The sequence below is a fragment of the Heteronotia binoei genome, chromosome 21 (assembly GCF_032191835.1).
Source record: "Heteronotia binoei isolate CCM8104 ecotype False Entrance Well chromosome 21, APGP_CSIRO_Hbin_v1, whole genome shotgun sequence".
NCBI classification, from domain to species: Eukaryota; Metazoa; Chordata; class Lepidosauria; order Squamata; family Gekkonidae; genus Heteronotia; species Heteronotia binoei.
Genome location: NC_083243.1, coordinates 166,940,862 through 166,953,552, shown reverse-complemented (window position 1 = coordinate 166,953,552; position 12,691 = coordinate 166,940,862). Strand labels below are relative to the sequence as shown.

Below are 12,691 nucleotides of genomic sequence, written 5' to 3'. Positions count from 1 at the left end.
CTGTGAATCAATATTAATTTTATTGCTATTATAACACATTTGTATTTACACTATATTTCTGGATTTATTTGTTAAATTTAGTGCTTCACCTTCTGTCTTTGGGATGTTACTTTGGGTAACTTTCTCTTTGCTTGTGTTTTATGTTTTTGATGTCACCATAAATTAGTATGGGCATGCTCCACTTGCACCATGGGGATAACGTCCATGTATGAAAGATTCTGAGAGAGTTCATTAGAGCCCTCATGTGTGTACAAGGGTACATGTACAGACATTGCATCTGAGCGTTAGGGGAGGTTTGCATTCATTTCCAGTATCCCATCCAGCCCTCACTCTGCTTGATACAAGTTACTTGCCCTTTGAGCATATACACATTTTATGTATTTGCTGCAGAAGATGTTGATGTACTCACAGCAGACATGTGTCCATGTAAAATGTGAAGCTACCCTGAATGCCTCAGGCTATTCGCCATCTGAATGATAAATGCTGTAGACAAGTGGCAGGGGATGCTTACCTCCATTGTGCCTTCCCAAGGGCATCACACTGGTAGCTGTTGGAGAAAAAAAGCTGGCCTAGAAAGATCTTTCTACAGAGTTGTAGAAAGTTGTACAGAGTTATACAGAGTTGTATAGTGGATATCATTTTGGATTTGAGAGATCCGGGTTGAAATCTTTACTCAGACATAATATTCAGTGGGTAACCTTGAATAAGGCAGTTGCAGAAATCATATATTACGAATGGACAAGTTCAGACTTGGTTTATTTACTTTACTTTCCCACCCCACTTTGCATTGAGCAGTGATTGAAAACTCCCTGGTTTAATCTGACTCCAGTGTAATTCATTGTCCAAGTTTGGGCTTGCCTCTGTCATGAGTCCCATCCTGGTCCCCATGATTTCCTGTGTTAAGTTCCCAAATGAGGCAATCCTTTTGTGCAGCCTCTGTAGCAAGAGAGGGAACAGGCTAGTTAAAAACAAAGCCCCACAGAAATGGATAGGATAGGATTTCTCCTCCTAGAGAGATAACTTGATTGGCTTACTATCATCTGGAGCAGGAAAAGTGCACTTAAGCTATGCAGAAACAGCTAGATTCGAGTCCCGAGGCACTTAGAGACAAAGGTGGGGGTATGAGCTTTTGATGAAGGGAGCTTTGACTCCTGTAATGTCATACCCCGAAAATCTTATTGGTCTCTAAGGTGCTTTTGGACTCTACCTGTCTGCTTCAGACTAATACTGCTACCCTCTGAAACTAGCTATGTGATCACAAAAAAAAAAATCATAAACCCTGAAATGAGAGTTATATTTGCCTTTCCTAGGAACAAGCAAGGGAAGAGGAGGTCTCTTGTTGAGTGGGCCTCTGTCAGGCTGACATGGCTCAGGATCTGTAAGCCATTAAACTAGGGAACTAGCTTATTCAGGTTGTGTCAGCTGTCTCTGTTGTATCTCTTTTGCATTCTCCGTTGTCTATGAAATCCTTCCACTGTCTTTATTTCTCACCTGCAGTTGCATCCGCCTTCCCTTGATATTCTGTTTTCCCCAAATACAATAAAAATGTGTTATTTAAGAGTTCCTATGTCATCCCTAGACCATGAAGATAAATTCAGGTGGGTAGCCATGTTGGTTTGAAACAAAAGAACAAAGTTTGAATCCAGTGGCATCTTTAAGACCAACAAAGTTTAATTCTGGGTGTAAACTGTTATGTGGATGCACAGATATCTGAAGTGTGCCTGCACATGAAGGCATATATCCAGAATTAAACTTTGTTGGTTTTAAAGTTACCACTGAACTCAAACTTTGTTCCGTTTCCAGACCACTGAGGTATAAAAAGGACTGGGTTATATGAACCAGGCTGCATGTTTAGCTGAATTAGATGTGTGTAACATAGAGAGGCAGAGGTAAGCCTGTCAAACTCAGCCACAGACGGTGACAATGGTGGCAGCTATCCTATTCTTTCAGGGGCAAGAGATAGTCAAATGAGCCCCAGGCAGGCCGGGGAAGTAGCTTCCTCCACCTCTAGTTCCTTCTTGCCTTTCCAGAGGGGCCTGTGACAGCATATTCTCTAGTAACTGGGATTCTATGTACATATGTGCATGCTATCAAGTCACAATTGTCTCATGGCGACCCCAGCAAGGGGCTTTGAAAAGCAAGTAAGAAACAACAAATGGGTTAACATTGTCTTCTTCTGCAGAGCCTTCATTGTTCTTCCATCACAGTAGTGACCCTGCTTAGCGTCTGAGATCTGACAGAATCATGCCATACCATGATTTCCCCTCCTTTTATCTGGGATTCTAAACCAGGATTAGCATTATTCAGAATCTCAGTTACTGGGAAAAGGAACAAACTACAGTTTGTTAAGGCGCCATAGTTATATGTCACAATAAATTGGAGTTAGACTTCCATAACCAGGAAATCTTCACTCATGGCTGTGAATGCTTGAAGGGGAGTAGGAAGTGATACTGAGAATAAACCAGGTTTACACTCATCATAAACAAACTATTGTGTCCAAGGCTGATAACGATAAACTCTTTACATGCCATCTTGAAGGAAAACAGGAATATAAATGTGATAAATTCATCTAGCAAGGTTCTAAGATGGTATCTATACATATTATACCTCGAATAAATTAGAAAGTTAAGGAACTGAAACCTGGTTCCGTATTTCAAAACATATACTTTTGGAAGGATGTTTGGCAGTTGCTGAGTCTTGAACACTAGGCTAGTGTCCCCTTGGTCTCGTGTTCTGTCGTAACAGTTGATTTTTCACTGTTCCCTCCTTGGATTTTTCAGGATGCCTACTCTGAAATAGCATATCTCTTTGCTGAGTTTTTTCGAGACCTTGACATAGTCCCATCTGACATCATAGCAGGCCTAGTACTTCTGCGTCAGCGGCAGAGAGCAAAACGCAGTGCAGTGCTGGATGAAGTGAGTATATGAAATGTTTTGTGGGTGCTTTTTCATTTTTAAAATGTTTTAAATATTATTACAATTATGTTTACCTGGCGTAGAGTCTCCTATTTTGACGTCCTTTAGTGTTGAAGATTACTAAATCTTTGCCTTATACTTGTATAACAGATGGTGGTGTTTTGTAATAAATTGGCATACTTTTTTAAATCTGAAATTTGCAAAGCTTTACATTCCGTGATTTAAACTTCAGAAACATTTTGCTATCAGAATGGGGGGAAGAATCATAATTTTTCACATGTCTTGCTTTCACCTCTGTAGTGTAACAAAATGTCATCACATCTGTGGAAAATTGCTTCCTGCATTAACCATGGAGTGGCTTGGATCCACTGGTGCATTTCCTTGTATAGAAGGATTTCTGCCTGTGGGGCATAATTTTCTTACTCTCAGCTAAAGTCTGAAATGTTGTTTCTAGAGGTCCCCTGGTATTTCTAGCTACAGGGGGAGGCAAGAACACTGCATTTTTTGGAAAGAAATCCTTCAATCCATAGCAGTGCACCAGAATATCAAGCAACTATTTGTTTTGAGCATGTGCTCAAGAAAACATGTCATGACACAAATGAATTGAGTAGTGGCAAATGTGAGGCCAAATGGAAGTTACCAAATGACAAGTTCAGTGACAACTACTGATTGTTATTCTCAGTTTTGATGCTAAAGCTGAATGAAAATCTTTAGGACCAATATAAAACAAGAGACAGAATAACTAGAAAGAGATGACAATTTTGCAGAATATATTGAAGTATTGATAGAAAGCCTAGAGTACTGGATTAGGAATTCCAGGTTCAGATTACCACCTATGATCTGTCTGACTCAATAAAGGAAGCTATGACCCTCATTTACACCACTTGAGCAAGGCTGTCAATGATAGGATGTTTTGGAGGTCATTAATTTATATGGTTGCCATGTCACTTAACACACACACGCACCACATACACACACACGATCAGTCACTCTTTCTTAGCCTAACCCTCACACAAGGTGGTTGTTATATAAAAATGGAGGAGAAGCTCTTCAAAGGGGTAGGTTAAAAATATAATTGGTGGATAGAACATTATTTTTTATTTAAATCTTCAGTGCTGTAAGTCAACGGGGGCTTCATTTTAACATGTTCTCATTTTAACATGTTTGTGTGTGTGATTTTTCAGGCAAATAATGATATTCTAGCCTTCTTGTCAGGAATGCCAGTAACCAGGAACACCAAATATCTGGATCTGAAAAACTCAGTAAGTCACCAGCCCTTAATGTTAACTGAAAACAGTTAGACTGTGTGCACTAGCTTAACAGACAGAATCAATCATTTGTTTTAGCTCTGATGGAAACCCTTTTACTCTTAATCATAAAAATCAAAGATTATGGGCACCCATACAATTTGCCCCTTGCAAGGAGCATATGTTGTTTGATAAACCGAAGAATAGCAACTGCAGTAATTTCTTGTTTTTCCCCCATATCCACCTGCCGCTGCTGTAGCCACTAGTTCCTCTATAAGTCTCCCAGGTGCCTGTCCAGTCAGTGAAACTGGAACCACAAACTCACACGATCTCTCTTTTAGTCATTAGAATAATCTCTTTCTTGCTTTAGATTAGTTCTTACCCTAATTGTCATTTTTGAGCAATAAAATGTGATTTTCTAAAAATACCATGCCATCCAGGCTAGTTATGAATCCTCAGGCCACATATTTTCTACTTTTTACTGGGTGGGGGTTTCCTCTGGCTTACGTTTAAGTAATATACCTGTGAAAAAGTAAGCATAGTTAGATCTAGGGAAAACTCTGAGCCTGTAAAGAAGCCTACACCAACTTTCTTCCCTATTGGAGTACTCTGGTTGCAGGATGTCATTCTTTACTAGAGAAACCCAAAGCAATTTTGTTATTCTTGGGAACTGATGAAATGGCATTGAGAAAGACCCATCTCCAGTGATGCCATCAGGATTCTTAATTTCTCTTCTTTCTTCCAGCAAGAGATGCTGCGCTATAAAGAGGTCTGTTACTATATGCTTTTTGCATTGGCTGCTTATGGCTGGCCCATGTACTTGATGAGGAAACCTACCTGTGGACTCTGTCGCCTGGCCAGATCCTGCTCGTAAGTACTCATCCAAGCTTTCTCTGTTTTCTTCTGATTTTTTTTATTGTCTCTGTAGTCATTGCCTCGCTTCTCATTTCCTTTCATTCTTCCTTTATCACCAACATTTCTTTAGCATAACTAATTTCTAATTGAGTCAGTCATTACTGATAGAAGCAACCTCTTGAAGTTTCCTAAATAATGGCAAGGTGGGACTGGATGTAGAATTGTTGTCTCCAGGTGCTGTGTCATCTGTGCATATCCTCATTGTTCATCTGCTCAGGAATTAAATACCTCCCTGTGTTGGTTAAGAGTACATCAGGGGTGTAAACTATGAGTGGCAGTGGGGCTCAAAACCCCCAGACTTCCTGGAGGGGTAACCCCCCCGCCATGGACTGCCAGGTAGCATCATGAAGCTGCTTAGGCTGTCAGGTCTCAAGTTCAGTCACTCCTGTTTGTCTTTGTAGTAACTTAACACATTCCTAGGAGGCATGGGTTTGTTTGTTTTTAAAGATAAGACTAGGAGGGGGACCTTTAGTTGATAATACTATTTGTGAAGGACATCAGAGAGAGAGAGAAAGCATGGAAGGGGGGAAAGGAAAGATCAATCCATCTAGCAATCAGAAGATCTAAGGTGCCACTGGACTCAAATCTAGCTGTTCTACTGCAAGCCATCACAGTTATCATCTGAAACTATCTGATGTGAGTAATGGATCAAGAGAATTAAGGTTTGCCTTCACAGATGGGATAATTAAAACTTCATTACAACTGTGTCCTGATGGCCCTGCCTAAGAGAATGAAATGGTCCCATCTCTGTTTTATCTTCAGCTGTGGGTGTGAGGGAGTGTTACCAAGGACCCCCTTTCTTACCTAGATGTATGCTATCTGCTCTGATTCCATCCTGGTTAAATTTGCCGTAGCAACCATATTAGGAGTAATAGTGCTTTGCTCACAGCCCTGCCTTCCCCTCACCATCCACCTCTGTGCTGTTTCTCCATCTACCTTCTCTTCCCACCCGTTAGCATCCCAGCAAGAGCAGTATTTAAGGGCAGTCTATCTGTGCCTCCTTGTTGATTCTTTTGTGTGATGGTGTAGCTCCTCTGATCCGTCTGGGATATAATTACAGATTACAAATGCAGATTCTGGTCACCAAGGTCAGTTTTGGTTACCTGTGAAAGAACCTTCAAGAGGAAAGAACATGCTGTCCTGAAGTTGGTCCTTTATAGTTTCAGACTTATCTTGATCTTCTGCATCACTGAATCTGTTTAGGAGGATTCTGTCTGGACAAGATGATCAGTTCCAAGATTTTTGGTACATGTGTGCATTACGTTTCTAATTTGGATAGCTATCTGGCTAATATCAAAAAGTTATCCATGTCAGAAACCTCCATTAAAATCTGAGAGAAGGATTCTTCTGAAGTTAAGGTAGATGTAAGTTTAGTGATTGGAAGAGAACTCCTATTGTCACCAGTGTTTTCAGAAAACTGATTCAGGTGATCCATATACAGTAAACCGGAAGGCATAGGCATGCAACGGTTACTCACGGCAACACTTTTTTTTTTAATATGTGAAAAGCTGAGATATTAAAAGGGAGGTTGTTGCTACTAATCATGGATTAAACGTTCAGATGCATATGTAGTGAAAAGCAAAGACACTTTTTAATCATTAGATGTTTTGTTACTCCCCCTTGTGTTGATAGAAGGTTTTACACTTGAATATGCATGATGTGCATTGGAACAGTGGCTCAGTTCATATGCCACATTCCTAGTCCTCCATACCATGAAGTACTGGAAACATTCCATGTGCTCAGGGGCTCTTTCCTCCTTCCTCCCTCCTCTTTTTCTTTGCTCATCATGATGTCTACTTCGGGGAATCTATGGATAATACTAACCAGGAATTGCCTCCAAACCATGGCTGGCAAATCAAACAAACACAAGACTTTATTGGCATATATCAGATTATAAACAAGGCAGAAAAGAGATACAGAAATAACAAAATAAACCAGTCATATACAGCTATACATTGGACAATCAATCCTTGATTACCATACTCAGGAATAAAGCAGCCTTTTCAGTTATTTCAAATGACAAATCATTCAGAAGCCAGCATACCTTTGCAGCATCTCAGCAACTTGTCATATTGAGCAGAATTGGGTCTAGAAACTTAAGGCGTATAGTATCATATTGGGAGCAGTAAAGAAGAATATGGGACAATGAATCAACTTGTTTTAAGTTGCATGTACAAAGTCTTAATGAGAGTGGGATTTTTTATATCTACCAGACGTAACTGTTGATGGGATAGTGTTACATCTGGCAAGAGTAAACACTCTGCGCAATTGTGGAACATGGAGAGTTGATAGATAAGAAGGCAGATGATTAATATTTGGGGAAATTCCAAAATTCAAAGGGGAAAAATATGTATTTGCAGCACTGATTAGCTTTTGCAATTCCGTGTCTAAAATTCTATGGTTAATTAAATAATATGCATCTGTAAAAGGGAACATGTAGAGAGAATCCATAGATAAACCTAAGGTGGATATTTTCTTCTCTATACAAGCAATCCATTTGGATGAGGAGTATTCAGACAGCATTTGGTATAGATAGCTCCCGCAGTCAGTGGAATAGTGCACATGTAGCCAATATTTGATGGATATAAGCCATGTTCTTGTTTCTGACATATTGAGGTCTGATTCTAGACAAAGAGTGGCATAGGGGATACATCGTGGTAGACCCATGATTTTCCTAACAAATTTGGACTGAATTCTTTCAATATCGGACACAAAGGCACTAATCCATGTTGGGATACCATACAGTAACTGCGGGATTACTTTGGCCTTATAAATTTTTATAGCCACTGGGACAAACTTGTTAGGGAAACTGCTCTCAAAATAAAGTTGGGGAATTAGAGTGAGAGACAGCTAGCCCCTAAACGGAATCTTTTATCTATGTATACGAGGCTCAACCGATCAGAGAGTCAATGCTCAATAAAGAACTCTAATTTAATAAAATCAATTGTGGTTTATTTGAAACAATAGTTCGTTCACACAAGGTACAAAATCAATCACACATTCATACAGGTCTAGGAAAAATAGAGAGATCGATAGGGGAACATAAAGGAATTGACATACAGGGTAATACTACCTCTCGCAGACTCCAATGGAAGGCTCCGATGGCGACGAATGAGGAAATGGGGGAAAGGTCCCGAAACTGATCAGGAATCGGGGGTGTTACTACCCAGCGGGAATGGGGGTTTACTGAGTAGAGGGCACACCTGTGGGTAGCTAGTCCACAGGTTATATAGAGTCACCTTAATCCTGAGGGGATGGGAGGTGACTGGGAGTGGTAATGGGAGGTTCTGCTGATGACCAAGAAGGCTGGACTTCGGCGGGACCAATGGTGGGTCAATGGCGACACCTGATTGGGTGTGTACTTCAACCAATGAACATCACCTTCATCCTGGGCATCCTGGAAACTTCCAGGTTGCGACAGGGCCTGGGGCGGCTCCGTAGGTATCAATGTGGGAATGACTGGGTGATTGGGAGGAGATGGGATTAACTGGGAAAGGGACAATAGAGAATCAGATATGCACCTAGGTATTCCGGTGTAGACAAAAAGGCTTGATGGTATCAGGAGAGATTCTTCCTCTTTCTCAACTCTCCGGGGTGAAGACAGTTGTTTAGGAAACCACTGGGCAATCAGGATTAATAGTGGAGCCATTAATCCATTCATAAACTAAGTGGGTTGCTTGCGGGCTAGGAACGACTCAAGGTGTGTACGTGAGGTTCCCACATAGAAGGAATGAAGCCCAACCAGGCAGGAAGATGGCTACATGTGGTGTAAGCAAAACACAGTGGTTTCCATGCTTAACGCTTCACACCGTTCGCCTGGACAGCTCCGTGGCGGCGTAGCCTCCTCCTTGCCATGGCGGGTTCCACGTGATGGCGGGGACAGGTTAGAGCGCGGCTGCAGACACTCTGTGCCTGACTCAAGCGCTCATATACTTGTTAATAGGTACACTGGAGTCTTATGTAGTTCCTGGGTAGCATCACTCGCATTCACTGGCCAGGCGGATGCAAGCTTACTTCTCCAGGCGCCCTGGCAACCATGTTGGTGATCATGATGTGCACATATTAGGAAAAGTAGGGGGTTTTTCCTCACAGTTCCCCCCCTCGAGACTGACGTCACCGCCTAGTGGCGAAGTCTCGCATATGCAACGGATAAAAATAAAGAAAAACGGGGCTTCGTTAAGAGGGCGTTAAACCCTTGAAGCATGGGAAATCTACTATGGAATACCGGCTACCTGCAAAAAGGTTGGAGCCACTATCTAAAACTACTCAAAAACATAATTTAAAAATGCCAATGGGCCATCAGATCCTTCCTTGGCGTTCGTGCTTACAGGGAGGCCTTCTGGGATACATTGTACATATTCAATATTTCATATAGCATTATTAAAACACATAGTAAAATTTCACAATACACAGTATCTGAACCAAGGGTTCATATAACAGTATTAAAATTCATAAAGGCACGTAATAAAATCTCATAATACAAAGTATTTAAATTTAAAAGGTTACTTAAAAGCAAAATATAGCATTATTAAAATCCATAAAAAAAAAAAAAAAACACATGGTGAATCTCCAGATACAAGGTATTCGAATCAAAGGTCACTTAAAAGCAGAAATCATGTGTGCAGTCTAGACCGGCTAGGCTGCCATAATTGATTAGACAGGCAATAAGCATTTTATATTGTACGCAGATTCCCAAGGCAAGTCATTTAAAATCACTGGGTTACATTTCATACATATAATAAAACACAAATCCTATCACTATGCTAATACATAATTCATCTGTCTGACCTTTTTTGGTCTTCGGTCTTCTTCTCCCCCCCCCTCGATAACTTCCACGCTGGGGAACGGGGAGGTTTCCCTTCTCATTTGGCTTGTCTGTAGTCTCCTTCTGGAGGGGAGGAGGCTGGCGGCGCCGAGGAGTCTGCAGCGGATATCCCACCCCCCCCCCTTGTATTCAGGCTGCCCATAGTGAGGTCAAGCCACCCATGGAGCATGCCCAACACGGAGGCCTCCGATCCTGCTCGGATCCGGTCGGGGGCCCGTTCACATGGTCTGGGGAGACCCTGTCAGAAGGAGTTTCCTGTATATTTATGTAAATGTCATGGACAAAGGGTTCTGGGAGAGGTTTTTACAGACTTTTGTCCAAGTTTATACAGTTCTAGCACAATAATAAACTTTCCAGACAAAACACTGATACACAGTCATAGTTTCTTATACCTTTGCAGCCCTTTCCCGTTTGGCTCCGGACTGCTCTCTTCAATCTTAAAGTAGGTCCGCTCCCGTGCCCTATAGGTTTGGCATAGGGGAACGGTATACGATGGACGTGCGGACCCATGGGTCTACAACCCGAACCGGGGAGCGTGGCCACGGAAAGGCCTCTCCTGGTGTGTAGGTTCGGGGAAGTAGACCCAGGGATCGCTTCCCATATTTTAATCGGGAGCCCGTTTGGGCTCCGGAGAACCCGCTTAAGCGTGGTTCTCTTTTAGGGCCTATTGGAGTCCCTCCCTGACTGGGAGGGGGGGACTCCCCCTTTACTTGGTAAAAGATAGAACATAAGCAAAAACAAACACATAAGGAAAACTTAGGTTCCCGTTGATACTCAACCTAAGGGTCCCTGTCTGTCAATCAAAGTTTGGATTGGCAGGGGAGGGTTCTGCGTTGCCTGGAGGTTCCCACTTCCTGTGGGGTCGTGCCCTTAATGTGGTGCCAGTGGTCTATTGGTGGGTGTGGGAGATGCAAATGACCCTGAGCAAAGCAGTGTGGGGGTTTTTCTTTTTCTTCCCGTCCCTCACGCTAACCTGACCATGCGATGGAAACCATGGTGAGGAGGGCTTTGAGCGCGGCCGGTTACTCCTTTGGGTGGGCTTCTCCGAGCCTACACCACCAGGAGAGGCCTCCCGCCAGGGAGATGCTTCTTGGGAAAGCTTGATGAGATAGCTCGTAAAAGGGCTAACTCGATTCTCGCTCCCTCCAGCTCCACACTCCCTGGTTCGGCCTCGCAATTTCTCCAAAAGCCTGCTCTAATTTTTGAGCCCAGCCCCCCCTGAAAAGGGTGGGCACCCTTCTTTTGGTCAAAAATAGATTCATAACATCTTACAAACATACATATAAACATGGCTGGTCGGCCCAAAATCCCATCTTCCGTCCCTTCTCCCGCCCGGGAGATGACAACGGGTAGACTGACACGTCATGTCTTCCGCTGAGCGCTGCCTTCTACTGGCAGACAGGGCGGTTCACAGAGGCGTCGGGCAAAGAGGATATTCAGTTCATTAAGCAAACCAAGTGGGAGGCACATATGCAAATACTCTTTTGCCTTGAAATGGGTCCCTGGGGCCATTGTGGGGCTCCCCCTTTACTCAAAATCACCCCAAAAGGTCTGAGGTTTAATTTCAGCGGTATTCCTATTATTGGGCACTCCTTTCTGGTGGGGGAAAGCCAGAGTCACCGTGACTTGAAGGTGCTTCGGTGTGTTTGGCGTTCCCGGTGGGGGCCGAGTTCAAGCATTCTGCCTGGTCTCGTGTGCGCCTTTACAAACTCAGGGTGCCCCTGCAAGTATGGCACCTGGTGCAGAGTCTGTTCTGGCCCCCTGAGACCCTTAGGTGGGCGGAACTTTTAGCTGGAGCTCCGCGCTCCGGAGGGCAAGTGTCAGTGCCTGCCCTCTTTTAACCCTCGGGCTGCTTCGGCGGCCCAACCTTCTCTGGTAAAAGATAGACAAATCTTAATAGCAATAATTCATTACCCCAGGGGGGTTAGAACTCTAAGTCCCAGATGTCTCCAATCCTGCACTTTGGGTTAGTGCATGCGCATGGTGTGTTTATGCAGATGAACTAAGCCTAAGGCATGTTGGGAATAGGATATTATAAAACATTTATCAAATGTATGGACCTGGGTTCGGTCCGCTCCTTGTGGGGATAGTGGCTTGTGAATGGACCATAGTTTAGGTGTATTGGCTCCAAGATCGTTCTTCGCCCGCGTTGCCTTTTTAATCTAAAAGGTAGCTGGCGGACCTAGGGTGCCCGGGGGAGGAGGCCTTTCCTAAGCTCCTCGGTTCGGGTGCCCATGCACAGCCTGAGTCCCTTCCACAGTTATGTGGGTAAGGGCTGCACGCTCAGGCGTCCCAATGGGTCAGAACAGAGGCTGCGCCAGGTTCCTGATGCTTTGAGCGTCTGCAACTTCTTCCCCTCTCCGTTCCCTGTGTTCCTTCAGGATCACGGAGCGCCGGAAGAGTCACAGAGCTCAAACACTGGACTGCTGGGAGTCTCTCTGGGTCAGAACAGGTTCTGTCCCAGAGTCACTTTGGGCCTTGTAGTGATGGATCACTTGGTGGGACTGTTATCTAGACCATCAAGAAGCGATCCAACACTTGCAAGAATGCCCTGAGTTTGTTCTGCTCAATTTGGGCTTCCTCTCACCCCTTCCCCCTGGGCCAACGAGCCCACCCTTTACTTGGTAAAAGATAGAACTCCCCATAGGAACAGAGCGAGGGGCTGAAAGATACTGACATGCATAATGTAAAAGCGGGCTGTGGGGACTACACTTCCCATCGTCCTCTGTTTCCCATCCCGAAAGTTGGAGCATGTGCCGAAGAGATTTATGCAAATGCCCCAAATACAG

General features: G+C 43.5%; 1 protein-coding gene across 1 annotated transcript in view; it reads left to right on the top strand.

The window, feature by feature from the left end:
• Window positions 1-12,691, top strand: part of DAGLA (diacylglycerol lipase alpha) — a 121,475-nt gene that overhangs the window by 62,166 nt on the left and 46,618 nt on the right. Inside the window, exons 8-10 of the mRNA XM_060262230.1 lie at window positions 2,781-2,915; window positions 4,100-4,177; window positions 4,908-5,032. Of these exons, the coding sequence (XP_060118213.1) occupies window positions 2,781-2,915; window positions 4,100-4,177; window positions 4,908-5,032 (338 nt within the window). The remainder of the gene's footprint in view (window positions 1-2,780; window positions 2,916-4,099; window positions 4,178-4,907; window positions 5,033-12,691) is intronic.